We start from the raw sequence: 16,756 nt of genomic DNA, 5'->3' as shown, positions 1-16,756 counted from the left end.
TTGGCCAGTTGCTCAAGCAACCGGCAAGCACATGTATCTGGCATCAGGCGATCCTTTCTGGTGCTGGATACTAGGGACTTTACTGTATTGATCAGAATCTGAAATATGCTATAGCTAATTGTCGAGGAAGCAATCTTCCTCATTAGTGACTAGCCTTAAAGTCATTCATCTCAATAGAGTGATGGCCCAACTCATGACCAATTTTTCCATTTTGGGTTTTTATTAAAGAACCATTATTACAGCAAATCAAACAAAGCAGGCACTTGTGTCCAGTTATCGGGTTATAGCTTGGATGGCGTTCTTCTTCTCAGCGAGCCGATGATATTTCCATAGGGCTTGTCAGAGGGCAGCAAAACCTGCAGAGAGAGCATGAGCGGAAATCAGAGCAGCCCAAAACATAACCATTAAAACACGTTCCATGGGAGCAAATACTGTATTTTTGGGGCTTTTTCTACCCCAAAAGTGTGTGTGTGTGTGGGGGGGGGGGGGGGTGGAGTCACTGTCTTATAGTCCAAATGCAGGGAGTTCCTGACTTGCGAACGCCTGCCAATATGAATCTCCAACCCATTGCAATGTTGGAGACTCTCTGTACTGTGCTGCTGTGCCCATGCAGAGGAGGACACGGGGGGGGGGGGGGGGGGGGGGCACAAAGAGGCATGGAGGAGGACAGAGGGAGACACAAGAGGTACAAGGGGGCATGAGGTACAAAGGGGGCATATCCATAGGATGCCCCTTCACCATGGATGCACCATGTCAAATTAAACTCACTTCTTGACCATTTTGATTGGCCCAATTTCCAACTGCATCCAATTTGCATTAAATTGGAATGCAAACTGAAACTATTAGCATCACATTGGCTTCAATTCACTAAGACACGTTCGATAAGGCCCCTTTCACACTTATGTAGGATTCCTGCATTGCATTCCTCTCTTTTGATGCAGGGGGCAATGAAAGTCAATGGGATGATTCATACTTATGAAGCAATGAATGTCAATGGGACAATTCATACTTAATGCAGCCCGTTACGTTGCACTATAAGTGCCTTATCCGCCGCTCGGCAGAAGCAGAGGCAACATGGCGTTACCGCCCGAGTTCTGTGGCGACACAGCGGCAGTGGAAGGCATTGAAGTTAATGGGTGATGCATACATATAAAAAAATTATGGCAGAGTACTGCGGAAATACAACGGAAAGCCGCAGGAATCTCAGTGACATACTTCCTGTCCAGCAGGAGGGCAGCACTATGCATGTGACCCTGTCATTGTACTCTGCCACAGGGTCATATGTTTGTGATTTTGTGCAAGGAGATACGGCTAGGGGTGGGGCATCGCACCGCGACGCACACTTTAAAGAGAGTCTGAAGCGAGAATAAATCTCGCTTCAGACCTCATAAATAGCAGGGGCATGTGTGCCCCTGCTAAAACGCCGCTATAGCGCGGCTTAACGGGGGTCCCTTCACCCCCAAATCCCCCTCGATACACCCGGGGAGCGCTTCCTGGTTGGGGCAGGGCTAACCGCCGCAGCCCTGCCCCACGCGCGTCTGTCAGCGCGTATCTCCGCCTCTCCCCCGCCCCTCTCAGTCTTCCTTCACTGAGAGGGGCGGGGGAGAGGCGGCGATGCGCCGCTGACAGACGCGACTGGAGGCAGGGCTGCAGCCGTTAGCCCTGCCTCCAGGAAGAGACAGCCAGCGACCTTTTCACGACACACTTTTGCAAGGGGTGGGTTGGGGGTGAAGGGACCCCCGTTTAGCCGCGGGATAGCGGCGTTTTAGCAGGGGCACACGTGCCCCTGCTATTTATGAGCTCTGAAGCGAGATTTATTCTCGCTTCAGAGTCTCTTTAAGTGTGAAACCAGCCTAAATAAGGGTGCGTAAAATACCGCATGTTGGATTTTAGCCGTTGTTTTCAAATTCACTAGCATTTTCGTAAATGCAGTTATTTACCGAAAAACAGTATGACAATTCAGTTTGAATTTTTACCTCATGCGGTATTTCATTCGGTATTTGTTGGATTATTGCAGTGCAGGGAAAACGAATGAAAGATGTATTACAGATAGCAATATTTTTATATTTTTAATATTATACCGACAAGTAAACTCGTACACACGTTTGATTTTTCTAAACGACCGGTCATTTGGACGTTTGAACATCCAGTCGTTTGGACGTTAAATCGGGCGTGTGTACGGTCAGTCGTTCAGCTGATAAGACTGGATTTGAACGATCCACCGAGCGGATCGTTGAAGTCCAGTCTTATTAGCTGAACGACCAATTATACCACGCCCGATTTGACGTCCAAATGATCGGTAGTTTGGAAAAATCCGACGTGTGTATGTATCTTAAAGTGCAAGTCCAAGTTGCATAAAATTAACAAAATTTGTATCAGCTCCAAACCATTACAGCAAAGTGCCTGGTATCCGGCACTGGTGGGGATCGCTGATGCCGAATATAGATGCTTGATGGTTGCTACCACATGAAATAGCACAAACCTCCCCCCTACAATACGTACTGAGGCAGTCTGGCAGTCTCCCTTTATCTCCCCGCGGGCTCTAAGCGGCTTTCCGGCTTACTCAGTGCCCGGAAGCTGGAGCGTCAGCTGACCCGCACCGGGTCATGTGACACTCCAGCTTCCGTACACAGATGCCGGAAGCTGCTAGGAGCCCGCGAAGAGGTACAGGGAGACTGCCAGACATCACAGGAGCCTCGGTAAGTATTTTAAAGCCTACCAGCACCCACAGGAAACCCCCAACAGCTTTTATTTAATTCTACTGAAAATTTCAGATTTCGCTTTTTTTTTCTCGATTTTTATCGATCCGGAATCCTGGAAATGTTTCTTCAATTTTGCTAAAGATTGTATGGTGTGTGTCAATTTATTAATACATACACCCCAGCAATTTTCTCAGAGTTTGAAGCACCAGGTACGTTAAACTTTTTTTTTCATCTTTAGATTTTCTCTGAGACTAGTTTCACACCAGAAACCAGCATCAGTGATGCGGTGTGATACGCACCGTACCGCACCAGTCCTGCAGGGAACACCGCGGTATTGTATGGTGTTCCCTGTCTGGCCACCGGCCAGTGACTTGCACGTGATGCGCGCTTGCTGTCACTTTCTGCTTCGGGTATGCGGAAGTGCACAAAAGTGTATTGTTAAAATGCGCTTCCGCGCATGCGCCCCGCAACATTGCATAGTTTAACTCCACGCGTCGCCATAGAACTAACAGGACCTCCTAGCTGATGCAGATTGCCGCAACTCGCCGCAGCTTTAACATAGTTCTTTACCTGCGTTGGGGATGCGGCGAAAACGTCACTTCCATCACGTTGCACTGCAAGTATGAAAGCCTCCATAGACTTTCATTGCCCAGCTGTGGTGCGGTAAAAATACCGCACCGCCTCGGTGTGAAAGGTGGTAAGTCTGAGTGAACTGAAGCCAAGATGACCATCTCTAGAAGGTAATAATAAATCACAATGGACTTGATTCACAAAAGGGTGCTAACACAGTTAGCACGCCTAAAAGCTTTGGACGTGCAAACTAGGGTGCTAAGTAGTTTGCACGTCCAAAGCTGTTACTGATCGCGCGTTAAGTTGGTGCTCCCGAAACATCGCACCATTCACGTGTAAAATCACTTTTCAAGCTATTTTGCACACAAACGGTGCGACGTTCTGCGCACGCATCGCGGAGCGCTAACCTTTGCACGCGCATATTAGCACGTGTAGCGACCGTTTTCGCGTCCTAACTGCCTTTTCACTGGCATGCTAACATTTAGCACCCTATAGTGTATCGAGGCCAATGTATTCACAGTTAACCAAATACATAACCCAAAAGACAGCAGTGAAATCATCTTCTCTCCAAACACTGTTCATTGAAGCCTTACGGAACAATGTCAATGAGATCATTTACCTCGTCTTGATTGGTCAGGCCAAACTTGCTCAGGTCAATGGTGAAATAGTGTTTATTTGGTAATATCAGTTCGATCTCTTCAATCTGAAATGGAGGAGATGTTAGCGGTACCCGTGTCATCATATCAGAGAATGAAATCAACCTACAGTATTAGTCCAACTAAACCCAAAAACTGAATAATGCAAATTCTGAATAAAACAATCAGGTTGATAAAGGCTAGTACACACTAGCAATTTTGATTGGCCAATGATTGGTCAATTTTACCACCTCCATGTAGTATGAGGGCCAAACAGATTTTCAATGCTATGCAGATTATATAGGTAAATGGTCATACTACATGGAGGTGGTAAAATTGACCAATAATTGGCCTATCAAAATTGCTAGTGTGTACTAGGCTTTAGTGTAAATAAGAACTATTAAAGGAATCCTCAGGCAATTTGACAAAATCTGCCTTACACACCTGGGGCTTTCTCAAGCCCCTTGCAGCTGACTGTCCCACGCTCCCCGCCGCTGTCGCTGCACGGTGCAGAGGAGGACCGCGAGGTCGGCTTTACTGCGCCTGCTTCAATCGCCGCTGTCAATCACACCCACGTTGTTCACGGCTTACTGCGCAGGTGCAGATCTTTTGCGCCTGCGCAGTAAGCCGCAGACAACGTGGCCTTCATTGACAGCGGTGCTTGACGCAGACGCAGTAAGGGCGACCTTGTGGTCGTCCTCTGCACCGTGTGTGGCGAGAGCGGGGCAGTGGTGGAGAGCGGAGGTGACAGCGTGGGACAGTCGGCTGCAAGGGGCTGGAGAAAACCCCAGGTGAGTAAGGCAGATTTTTGTCAAATCGCCTGAGGATTCCTTTAAGCCTGGTACATACTTTCAATCATAATTGATCAATCACTGACCAATTCTACCACCTCCATAGTGCTTGCACCTGCTATTGTACCTGGACCTTGTAGCCATATTTTGTATTGCGGGCAGCCCCCGGGCCCAATATTTATCAGACACTCAGATTTCCTCCCATAGCCATTATTTATATGAGCACCTATGGCGTCGCCCAAATTTCCTGTTTCCTGGCAGTGTGGCAAGTAATGTTGTCTGCATTATATCAACAGGAGATGTGAGGGAAGAATGGGGGGAGGAGACTGGAAGTAGAATGCAGGGCAGTTTCCAGGTTGAGGGTGTAAAAACTACACCACCCCCCATGGGCTTGAGAACGTTATTTGCGATATTTAGCCCCCCAGTATAGTTAGCCAGCTAAAGGTGACCCAGCATAAGTTATCCAGCCATAAGTGCCCCAGTATAGGTTAGCCAGGTATAGGTGCCCCAGTATAAGATAGCCAGCCATAGGTGCTCCAGTATAGGTTAGCCAGGTATAGGTGTCCCAGTATAAGACAGCCAGCCATTGGTGGCCCAGTATAGGTTAGCCAGGTATAGATATCCCCAGTATAGATTAGCCAGGTATAGATATCACCAGTATAGGTAAGCCAGCCACAAGTGCCCCCCTCAGGCTGGGGGATTACAGCGAAGGAGAGGGGAGCAGTGGCACACTGGGACTCAGCCCCGGTCTGAATCCTCCCTCTCCTTGGGTTACCCCTCCATGCTCCCCCCTCCATTGAAATGTATGGCATCGGCAAGGGGTGTTACTAAAAACTCACCTTTCTACTTCCTGTGAGCGGCATTGGAGACAGAGCAGCCCAGTGGCACGCGATCCTTGCATTGAGCCCAGAAGGCGAGTATTTACTAACACCCCTTGCCACCGCCATACATTTCAGGCCCTCCTCCCAGTATGCCTCTGCAGTCTGCACCCCCTCCCTCACTGCGCCCCGAGCGTACACCCTCCTGGCCCGCCCTTAGAAACGGGGCCGGTAGAATGTAAATGTTGTTGTTAAGAATACAGACAGGGAACAGAAATGTAATGTAGATATAAAATTCACCACTTACGTCCAAAAAGCAGAAGGAAATGGGACAGGGAATTTTGTTTCAAAACAGGAACCAGCAGTATGATGCATTATTATCTGCATTACTAATTATGTCTGTAGAAAAATAGCTTTTATGCTGCTCACAAAAATCCAAGATTAATTCCAATATCCATGGCCGTTTCTTCCTCCAGACAAGGCAATCTTGTGCGTAGGACGATTATAGCTTATATTAATTGGTTTTGCATGATAATGTGTTTCAAAATACACCTATAAAGGATACCCAAATTATTACTAGACCAAATTCAACTCACTGGCCCAAACTCACTGGGTCAGATTTATCGAAGCGTTACCCACAGTATTTTCTTCTTAAAAGGAACCAGAGGCAAGGGAAAGCTTAAAAATGGACAAAGATGTTATACATACCTGGGGTTTCCTCCAGCTCCATAAGCCTGGATCGCTCCCACGCCGCCGTCCTCCGCTGCCTCTATCGCGGTACCGGGTCCCGTCACTTCCGCCAGACGCGACCAGTCTTCCGCATCCACAGGGGCTCCCTCCGGCTCTGTACGCATGCACCTGTGCAGTACGGAGGGAGCACACTGCGCTTGCGTCGACTGGCTCGACTGGCCGAAATGATGGGACCCGGTACCGGCGGACAGAGGCAGCGGAGACAGGTGGTGAGGGAGCGATCCAGGCTTATGGAGCTGGAGGAAGCCCCAGGTATGTATAAAACTATTTCTTCTTCGTCTTTGGTTCTCTTTAAACAGTTCTAACCAGCAGTAGGAACAGCTCTGCATGATAATAAGAAACTTCTTAAATCCTACTTAATAGTGGTAGTTTAGCATGAATTTCTAGAACTGTACTACAGTTAAGAAAAGTGAAAATGCATCCCTAGTGTTGCAGATTAAGAAGTGTTTAATAGCATTTCTACAGATGGTGCATCAGTGCAGGGTAGGCATGATTTGTGAAAGGCTCCTCCCCCTACTGAATTCCTCACTCAGAGCATACCAGTATCAATACAGCAGATGTATTAGTTACCTCAGCAACAGCAATTTCCCTCACACACTGCACTGTCTGAGAAACTTTCCTAACTCCTATTTAAGAACAGATTAAGAAGAAAACTGCACTCTAGTCTAGTGATTTCTTTAGAAGTCTGAGACAGTTCTGGACAGATTTCTAAAAACCTACCAATATTTTGTCTCAGACACTCTTGATAAATGACCCCACATAACATGTATTTACTATAATTGTTATGAGGGGTGTGTAGCCACTTTTTACAAATATATATCCGTGCTATAGTTATAGCCCTACGTTCAAAATCGCCACCTTTAGGACTCCTTGGCAAGCTTCACAAGTACTCGTGTCCCCCGGTATTTTGAAAGACAGCGGCATCCATACTGTGCACATGCGAGCTCGGACGCTGCTTGTCTTCGGGGAGTACTCGGGGCGCGCGTTCCTCCGAAGCCTGCATAAGGAGTCCCGAAGCGTTAAATCACTGAGGTGGTCGAATAACTTCACCAGGGGACATCGGTGGAACAAGGGCGTGGAGCGATGACCAGGAAGTCTCTGTGGAATCCATCCCTCTTTTTAAGTATCTAACTCTTTTTTTTTTTTTTAAAGTCAGATTTACTTTAAACAATGCTAGTTGCCTGGCTGTCATGCTGAGATTTAGTTGTTTTTGAGTCACACACCTGCAACAAGCATACAGCCAGAGGAGTCAGACCAGATTCGAAAAAATCTGCATGCTTATTCTGAGTCAGTGGCTTAAAGTATGCATCAGCACAGAAGCCGGGCAACTGGCATGGTTTATTATACAATGAAGATGGCAGCCGCCATATCCCTCCCACTTGAGGTTCCCTTCATAGTAAACTGAGCAGCATTTTTAGTCCCCAGAGCGTCACAATAGCACCTAAAAAATGAATGCTAACAATGTAGCTCATTGCTAAAAAAATATACTTCACCTTTTCTTTTTACATTTAAATGTTTGTTAGAGGCTTTTATTGCCCTACTTCCATGGACCGCTGTCCGCTGAAAGAGTAGACAGATAAGGACTGCTGTAATTCGCAGTAGCAATGAGCAAACAAAAGCCTTCATCAGCAGTAAGAGGGTGAGGGGGGGTAGATAGGACACTTCAAACAGTTTAGAGAAGTCACACTTGATTACATTTACACCTTCTCCTGGATAAATAAGGGCAGAGGGAAGGGGAGGGGGATTATGGCAGCTTCTACAGCTATTAGAAACCAGGGCAAACTACAGAAAAATAGCCAACTTCTACAAAATAGTGATAGACAACCACAATCGCTCATCTTATACAGTAAATTGTGAAGGTCTCGGTACCTCAGGGATGTTGCTTAGTCCCAGCATTTGGATGTCATAGAGAGTCTTCTGCACGGAGGGGGAATATTCTCCCTGGTCATACGGGCCAGCAAATTTATCAAGAATAATCCGATTCATGGTTTGGCTTAAAGAACAAAAAACACAAAGTTCAGCTTGGTGATCACACAGCTAAGCACAGTTATGTATATACTACACTGATGCATCTGTAGGAAGATAAAATGTGTATGACATTTGCAGGTGTGGACATACCATGACGCAGACTGAAGCTCTTGCTTCAGGAGGCAGATTACCTGGGGGGGGGGGGCACCGGGATAGTGATATCCTGGGCGTGGGTGCAGGCTTGGAGCGGGGTGACACCGCCCGGCAGAAATAGGGAGAGGGGGGGCTGACATCATTCCTCCTTCCTGTGGGCCAGTATCCACTTGCATAGCTGGCGCAGCGGTGCATTTTTGTAAATCTCTCACCTGTCCATGTGAGGCGTCCATGCTTCTCAGCAGCCGGCTGTTCTCTACTTCCTGTTTCCCTGCATGACGTGTAGGGAAACAGGAAGTAGAGAAGAGCTGGCTGCTGAGAAGCATGGACGCCTAGCATTTACAAAAACAGACCACTGTGCAAGCTCTGCATAACATAACAAGCACCGGGGGTGTTCCGATATCGCTCGCATTTAACGCCACGCACCCGAACGACCATGACGGCCCGACATCTTGCAGAATGGCTGATCGTTACATGCGACCGATTTTGGGTTGAAATTGTGCGTATCTTTGATCGGGCATGCTCTTGGCGGCATCAAATTTCATCCAATATTGAATAGGATGCCATCAAGTTGATAGATGTATGGCCACCTTTCACTGTTCAAGATTTCTTTACAAGCGTTCAAAAGTTTTAAAGAGAAACTCCGACCAAGAATTGAACTTTATTCCAATCAGTAGCTGATATCCCCTTTTACATGAGAAATCTATTCCTTTTCACAAACAGACCATCGGGGGGCGCTGTATGGCTGATATTGTGGTGAAACCCCTCCCACAAAGAAATTCTGAGTACGTACTCTTGGCAGTTTCCTGTCTGTGAACCTTGTTGCATTGTGGGAAATAGCTGTTTACAGCTGTTTCCAACTGCCAAAACAGCAAGCAGTAGCTACATTACTTACCAGCAGTAAAAATGTCACCATGTGATAAATGTCAGAATATAAATCAGGGATTTAAAATATTTTTCAATGGGCAAACACTGACTAAATCATTTATACATAATTATTGTAAAAATGAAGCACTTTTTTTTATTACATTATTTTCACTGGAGTTCCTCTTTTTCAGGCATGATACAAAACTGGATCAGGACCGTACCAATATGTATTCTGATCCAGTTCTGTATCATGCCTGAAGAAGAAACTGTAATTAAAGTTTTGAAAGCTTGCAAAGAAATCTTGTACAGTTCAATAAAAATATCACCTATACAACTTTTGTTGTTATGTCTTTGAATTGGAGAATAGTGACTCTTTAACCACTTCACCCCAAAGGGGTTTTTACCCTAACGGACAAGAGCGATTTTCACCTTTCAGTGCTCATCCCTTTCATTTGCCAATAGCTTATTCACTACTAATCACAATGAAATTATCTACCGGTATATCTTGTTTTTTTCATCACCACCAATTAGGCTTTTTGGGGTTGATATTTGTTTTCAGTAATTACATTATTTTCTATACATTTTAAAGGGAAGAACAAGGACAAAATGAAAAAATACACTATTTCTTCAATTTCATTCCCTATAGTTTTAATATAAACACTGCTACTGTACAGAAAACCCACACATTTTATCTGCCTGTCCTGGTTATCTCAATATTTTAATTATGCCCCTAGTACAACGTATGGTGACAATATAGTATTTGGAAATAAAGGTGTATTTTTTCTATGGTAGGTTTTTTTTCCACTAATCTCACGTGCACATGCACAGTGGCTGCAGCGCTGTTTGACTTCTAAAAACGTCCTGGAGCCGTTAACCTTCCTGGCGGTAATCCTGATCGTAGTTCGGGGTAAGCCGCGCAGGAGGTTTTCTCAGGCCCTGCTCGGCCGATTTACTTAATTTTTTTTTTGCTGGACGCAGCTAGCACTTTGCTAGCTGCGCCAGCACACCGATCGCCACCGCCCCGCGCCCGATCACCGCTATCCGTCGTGGCGCGCGCCCCCCCCCCCTCAGACCCCGTGCGCTGCCTGGCCAATCAGTGCCAGGCAGCGCCGAGGGGTGGATCGGGACTCCCAATGACGTCACGACGACGCCATGGCGACGGGGGAAGCCCTCCTTCTTTGAACGGGATTTCCTGATCGGAGATCGCCGAAGGCGATCGAAGCGGGCGGGGGGGGGGATGCCGCTGAGCAGCGGCTATCATGTAGCGAGCCCTGGGCTCGCTACATGATTTAAAAAAACTGCTGCGCTGCCTCCTGGCGGAATTTTTCATACCGCCAGGAGGGTTAAGAGGCTCTAGCAGGAGTCTGCTTATATAAGTCTGCTTGTCATTAAGTGGTTAAAGAGTAGCAGCACTGATGTGTATGTATTTGGCAGCCTAACCAATATTGCTCATAAGTTGAGATTTCAGTGCAATGCTATTTGTTATTCGGACCCCTAACCTCTGCAGACACTGTGATTTCTTGACACACAGCTGAGCTAACAGCTACCTCCAGATGTAAATGATTGATGTTAATACCCAACCCACTCATACATAAGAGCTTTAAGCACACCTGGCCCGAGGCAAAGCTACCTGAGGTAAGGACAGAGGTATGTTCATACAGTACCCACATACTGTACCTCCATGCGTTGTCCGTTCCTCTCCTCATTTCCCCTGGTTCCCATAATCACTGCTAGAAAAATATGACTTTGACTAAACTCTAGTTTTCAGACAGGAAGAGGCAGGCTTACAATGATGTTTCCCCCCATTCCCTCCTGTACCCCACCCCATTCACTCCCTTTAAGGGGCAGAAGAAGTGAAGGAATGAAACAAGTGATAGGAGGGAACACCGTGAAAAGCCTGCCTCTTCTTGTCTGAAAATTTGACTTTACCCAAAAAGTCAAAATTTTCAAGGCGTTGTGAGAAAGACGCTCCCACTCAACTGGTAGCTCCATACTTTGTGCACAGATCCCTGGGTCACATGACTGACATTTCCCTGGGGGAATTTCCCTAGGATGACTGCTTTGAATATGGAAATTGTGAGAGTGAAGACGTCCTGTATTCACGTTTACAAACAAAATAGAATTTGAGAAGATTAACTGGGGGATTTTTGTTTTGTATACAGCTGGTATAAGCTTCAGAGCTTGTTGTCCTCTACACAGAGTTTCTCAAGCTTGGGAGGTGGTGGAGCAGCACTATGCTGCCACTCATACACAGGGTGCTTCCTGAAGGAGGTTCGAGCACATTGAGGACTCATTAGTGTGCTGCTCCTCTTCACAGTCCAATCAGGAGACTCTGACTTGGCTGATGGTGTAATGGTTAAGGGCTCTGCCTCTGACACAGGAGACCAGGGTTCGAATCTCGGCTCTGCCTGTTCAGTAAGCCAGCACTAATTCAGTAGGAGACCTTTGGCAAGTCTCCCTTACACTGCTACTGCCAATAGAGCGCGCCCTAGTGGCTGCTGCTCTGGCGCTTTGAGTCCGCAAGGAGAAAAGCGCAATATAAATGTTATTTGTCTTGTCTTGACTTCTCTATACTTTCTTGGAGTGAGTAAGGAAGATCACTTTGCTGGCAGTCTGGCTAGGCTGTGTGGAACCTTCTAAAATCACAGGACTGACCAAACTCAATTATAAATCTTTTGGAAGGTAAGTGTGCTAATTATGTTGCTGCTTAGCTGTTGGCATGAAGTTGTGCTTTAATTACGTTGCACGTACCATTTAGCCTCAAAGTTCACCCCTTTGTAAGTGTTGTATTTCCATCTGCAGTTGACAACAGTGGAGAAGCAGCGATCCCTCACGTCTTGGAGTGTTGTGAATCGATCATTCAGGAAACCTTCAAACCCGGATTGTGTTGTCTTCAAGATTCGGAGTTCTTTGATACCAGCAGAAACGATAGGCTGGCCTGCATGGAATCCACAACGTGTAGAAAGTCAACATGAAAATATTTTAGAAGACAGAAAACACCATAGGAATAACATTCAGAAGCCCTCCTATAGATGATAGAGGTTCAGTAAATTCAAGGCCTTCTCATGGCCTACTGATACTTACAAACTCGGGTTAGACAAGCATCTGTGCTCCACTCTATGGCGTAGGGAAGAGATAGCTGGATAAACAACAGTTACCTGATAAGGTTTGCAAATGTCAGGAAGCAGCTGATGGCGTCTAAGGTGGCAGCTGCTCTCAGTTTTTTCCCTCCCCTCTGGTTTCCCCTCCACTGATCTGACCAAAAGGCCATGGTCACATAGCCATACTGATGACCACATGGCTCTTTATTCTTTCTTTCCCTTCTCTTTTCCTACTGTACCCGCTCTCTTACCCTTCTAGTCCCCCCCCCCTCCCCCTCTGGTCCCCTTTATTCTCCCCCACTGACCTGCCCTCTTGCTCTATTTTGCCCCTATGCTGTTACCGTTACCGTAGTACTTGATCACTGTGTTATTATTGCATTACTGTCTATTCAGTGTTGTTTTATTTGTACTGCACTACTGTCTACTCATTGCCTACTCACTGTTTATTCATAACTGTACCTAACCTTGTATGTTTACATGGTACCATCGCCAAACCTGGCAAAGGAAAATTAACCAGGATAGAAAGGACCAGTGTGGTTTGAATTATAAAACAACACAATTTTCTTTTGAAATCTTTATGGTATGCGTGACTAGGGGTGTGTAGGGGGCGTGATTAGGGGTGTGGCAGGGGCGTGGTTTAAGTGTCCCTCTTTTTTATCTCATAAAGTTGGGAGGTATGCACTACCCTGCAATCTGTATTCACTACATTCTCTCTGCCCACTGACCCAGAGCCCAGGCATTGGAATATATTATAGGTGTGAGGCTCCCTGCACACTGCATGCGATTCCGATTTGTAATCGTTATTGCATGCTGCGTTTTTTCCTCCGTTTTTTTTCTGTTGATTGTATTCAGGGAAAATCGGAATTGCAAATCGGAAACGGAATCGCAAAACGGATTTGCAGCGTGCAGGGAGCCTAACACAGCGGCATGAGGAGCCGTGATGCTTTCTCATGGCCCAGTAATATAAGAGCCATTTTGTATGGCTGCTGTACCATGTGACAGTCTGACATGTGGGGCTGTGACATGACATTTGCTTTAGGCCTCAGTAATATATGAGAGACACTGCATTAATGAATTGTCGCCAAGCAGGGATCGGGATTCGATCTCTCAGGTGCCAGTGCAGGGCCAAGGCTGTGCAGATGTGTTATTAGACGCTTATCTCCGAAGAGGCCGTCATGTTGGATGGCGAAACATGTCAGATACATAGCGTCTGATGCCACTTGCTACACCCCATCTTTACCCACAGAGCCCTCGGAACCAGCTTTTCTACAAACTGTACATCAGTGGCGTGGTAACTATGATTATAACATCAAGCATGAATCACACTACTAACTACGCATTACCATAAGTGATTGTCTTTATGTGGATACTGACTGGTCACATGAACTTTGTACCAAACAAAATCCAATGCTTCAAGTGACCATTGCTACATGTGAACTTTGCTTGGCTATTTTGTGCATGACCTGCATGACTTCACTTCCCTGCTCTGCAAAGCTGTATCACACGCTTTCTAACATAGGCTGAAGTTTCTATATGCAACTGGAGGCGGTCGGTGGAAACCCGCATATGTATCATTGAGGACTGCGATTGAGTCCAACAACTTGAAAACAGTTAAGCTTATAAACACTGTATGCAGGGGCGTAGCAATAGGGGTTGCAGAGGTTGCGACCGCATCGGGGCCCTTGGGCCAAAGGGGCCCCAAAGGACCCTCCCTCAACTACAGTATTAGCTCTCTATTGGTCCTGTGCTCATAATAATCACCTCTATAGATACTATGAATAGTAGTAATCATTAACACACTGTTCCCCATCCCCTTCTTACACCTCAGACACTGTAGTTGCCATTGGCAGGTTTTGGTGCGTTGTATCAATTGTTATGTATAGAGTGCTTGGGGGGCCCCATTGTATAATTTGCATCAGGACCTACAGCTCCTTAGCTACGCCACTGACTGTATGGGACTGCGATTGAGTCCAATCTTTTGATACCCGCTGGCATCTATTGCATGGACGGTGATTAGGCCATATGTAAATATAAGAAACTTGATGTCTGTACCTTTTATCATTTGTAGCTATCACGGATGAACTCAGTATCCCATTTTTTCCACTAATATAACCACACACTGATATATTTATATACTTATTGTTCTCCTTCGGTTCATGGACAATACAAACTAAATCTTCCTATGGGAGACTTATTGGCTCGATTGTTGATCGTGGGTACACTCTAGAACAGAGGACTGCAGAGAGACCTAGTTATGGGTGTTAGCAAGCTGGTATTTTTAGGATCTAGAATCCCTTTTACAATTGTTTATTGTATGTTTAGTATGTTGTGAGTTTTTTGTATAGTACTTTCTAGATTAAAGGTTTTCTTACATGCACCCAAGAGTCAGTTATCTTCATGTTTTGCCACAGATGTGTTATTAGCCTCCAGGCTAGCGATGCGTTCTGTTGCTATGCAGGGGGGCTAGAGGAAGGGCCGATGAAGTGGCAGACAAGGAGCGTCACCCATCGGGAGGAGTGAGTGGGAAGAACAATGTCCTCAATCAGCATTTGATCAAGTCGGCCTGCAAAGCCAACATGCTGAGGGGAATTGGGGGCCACTATACACACACGATAGATTCTCGGCAAAAATGGTTATCAGTCACCTCTGCCAAGTTTAATATAGTGCGTGTACAAGACTTAAAGAGGAACTCCAGTGAAAATAATGTAATAAAAAAAGTGCTTCATTTTTACAATAATACTGTATAAATGATTAAGTCAGTGTTTTCCCATTGTAAAATCTTTTAAATCCCTGATTTACATTCTGACATTTATTACATGGTGACATTTTTACTGTTGGCAGGTGATGTAGCTGTTGCATGCTTTTTTGGCAGTTGGAAACCGCTTAAACAGCTATTTCCCACAATGCAACAAGGTTCACAGACAGGAAACTGCCAGGAGTACGTACTCAAAATTTCTTTGTGGGAGGGGTTTCACCACAATATCAGCCATACAGCGCCCCCGATGGTCTGTTTGTGAAAATGAATAGATTTCTCATGTAAAAGGGGGTGTCAGCTACTGATTGGGATACAGTTCAATTCTTGGTCGGAGTTTCTCTTTAAAGTCATTAGGAGTCATTTAAAAAAAAAAAAGCCAGATACTTACCTAAGGAGAGGTCTCCTCTCCCAGTCTTCTAGTTGCAGTGGCAGCTCCTCCGATTCTCCCGCCATGGGGGACTTTGGAAGTCTCCGGGAGCCGAGTCCTCCCGAAGACAGGCAGCTCCCTACTGAGTGTGCAAGAGAGGGGGCTCGCGCATGCGCAGTATGGAGTGGCTCAGCTTTGGGAGCACTAAGGCTCCTGAAAACTTCCGAAGCCTCCCTTCGGCGGTGGACACAGCAGTATTTAACCAAATTGGTTGAATACTGCTTCCGAGGAGCCAGTGTTGGAATGGGGACTGAGAGAGGAGAGGGAAGGCTCTATAGGGCTCGGAACCTTCCCTCTCCTTAGGTAATTATCTGGCTTTTTTTTTTTTAAACTGTTCCCAAAGTGGACCTGAACTCTTGCACAGGACAGAAGGAAAACAGAGAGAAATACACCCTGTATGTAATTTGAGTATTTAGCCTGTCTAATTCCCCATGATCTGTGATTAATCACAAGTGTAATTTGATCTCTCAGCTGTGTCAGCTCAGGAAACTTGGCAGATCAGCCAATTTGTAAACACAGGATGCTAACTCTATGTCTGCTTCCAATCACGTGGGGTTTGGGAACAAAGGGGGCCCTGTGCTATAATTTTTTCAGGGGGGCTATCAGGGGCGTAGCTAGAAATCATGGGGCCCCATAGCAAAGCTTTGGTTGGGCCCCCTCCTCAAAAACATCAAGGCACCTTTGTGCCCCTTCCCTCTACACACCAACTTTAGGTAACAAGAGGGCCTCCCAGCATTACGTAGACCTTCCTTCAGTAAGGGTAGCCAGAGGAACCCCTTAGGTAGACCCCAGCATGGGTTGCCAGAAGCCCCCCCCCCCCCCCCCGCGCCACCAGCATAGGTAGCCAAACGTAGTGGTTGGGGCCATAAGATGTAGGCATTCTTGAGAAATGCCATCTGCCTCTACCCGATGGATATGAGTTACCGTAACCTGCCTGGCGTTCTGATTCCTGCGGCCGCGGGAACGTTTTTTGCACATTTTTTTTTTCATGTAGCTAGCCTAGTGCTAACTACATGATTCCCCCCTCCCTGCGGCGTCCCTCCCTGCCCTCTGATCGCTGCCGGCGCAATGACCCGTCTGGAAATATCGTTCTGAACGGGATTTCCTGGAGGGCTTCCCTGAACGTTGTGACGTCATCGACGCCACGATCCAGGGAGACCCGATCCACCCCTCAGCGCTGCCTGGCACTGATTGGCAAGGCAGCGCACAGGGTCTCGGC

General features: G+C 46.4%; 1 protein-coding gene across 1 annotated transcript in view; it reads right to left on the bottom strand.

Moving 5' to 3' along the window:
* Nucleotides 1–201: 201 nt before the first annotated feature.
* The window catches only part of LOC137520785 (uricase-like), a 39,196-nt gene continuing 22,641 nt past the window's right edge, over nucleotides 202–16,756 (bottom strand). Inside the window, exons 5-8 of the mRNA XM_068239140.1 lie at nucleotides 12,006–12,192; nucleotides 8,136–8,259; nucleotides 3,892–3,975; nucleotides 202–356 (exon numbers count right to left, since the gene is read on the bottom strand). Coding sequence (XP_068095241.1) covers nucleotides 282–356; nucleotides 3,892–3,975; nucleotides 8,136–8,259; nucleotides 12,006–12,192 — 470 coding nt within the window. The 3' untranslated portion in view covers nucleotides 202–281. The remainder of the gene's footprint in view (nucleotides 357–3,891; nucleotides 3,976–8,135; nucleotides 8,260–12,005; nucleotides 12,193–16,756) is intronic.

Source organism: Hyperolius riggenbachi, chromosome 6 (assembly GCF_040937935.1).
Source record: "Hyperolius riggenbachi isolate aHypRig1 chromosome 6, aHypRig1.pri, whole genome shotgun sequence".
NCBI lineage: Eukaryota > Metazoa > Chordata > Amphibia > Anura > Hyperoliidae > Hyperolius > Hyperolius riggenbachi.
Note: the sequence above shows the minus strand (reverse complement) of the source record. Positions and strands in the feature narration are given on the sequence as shown.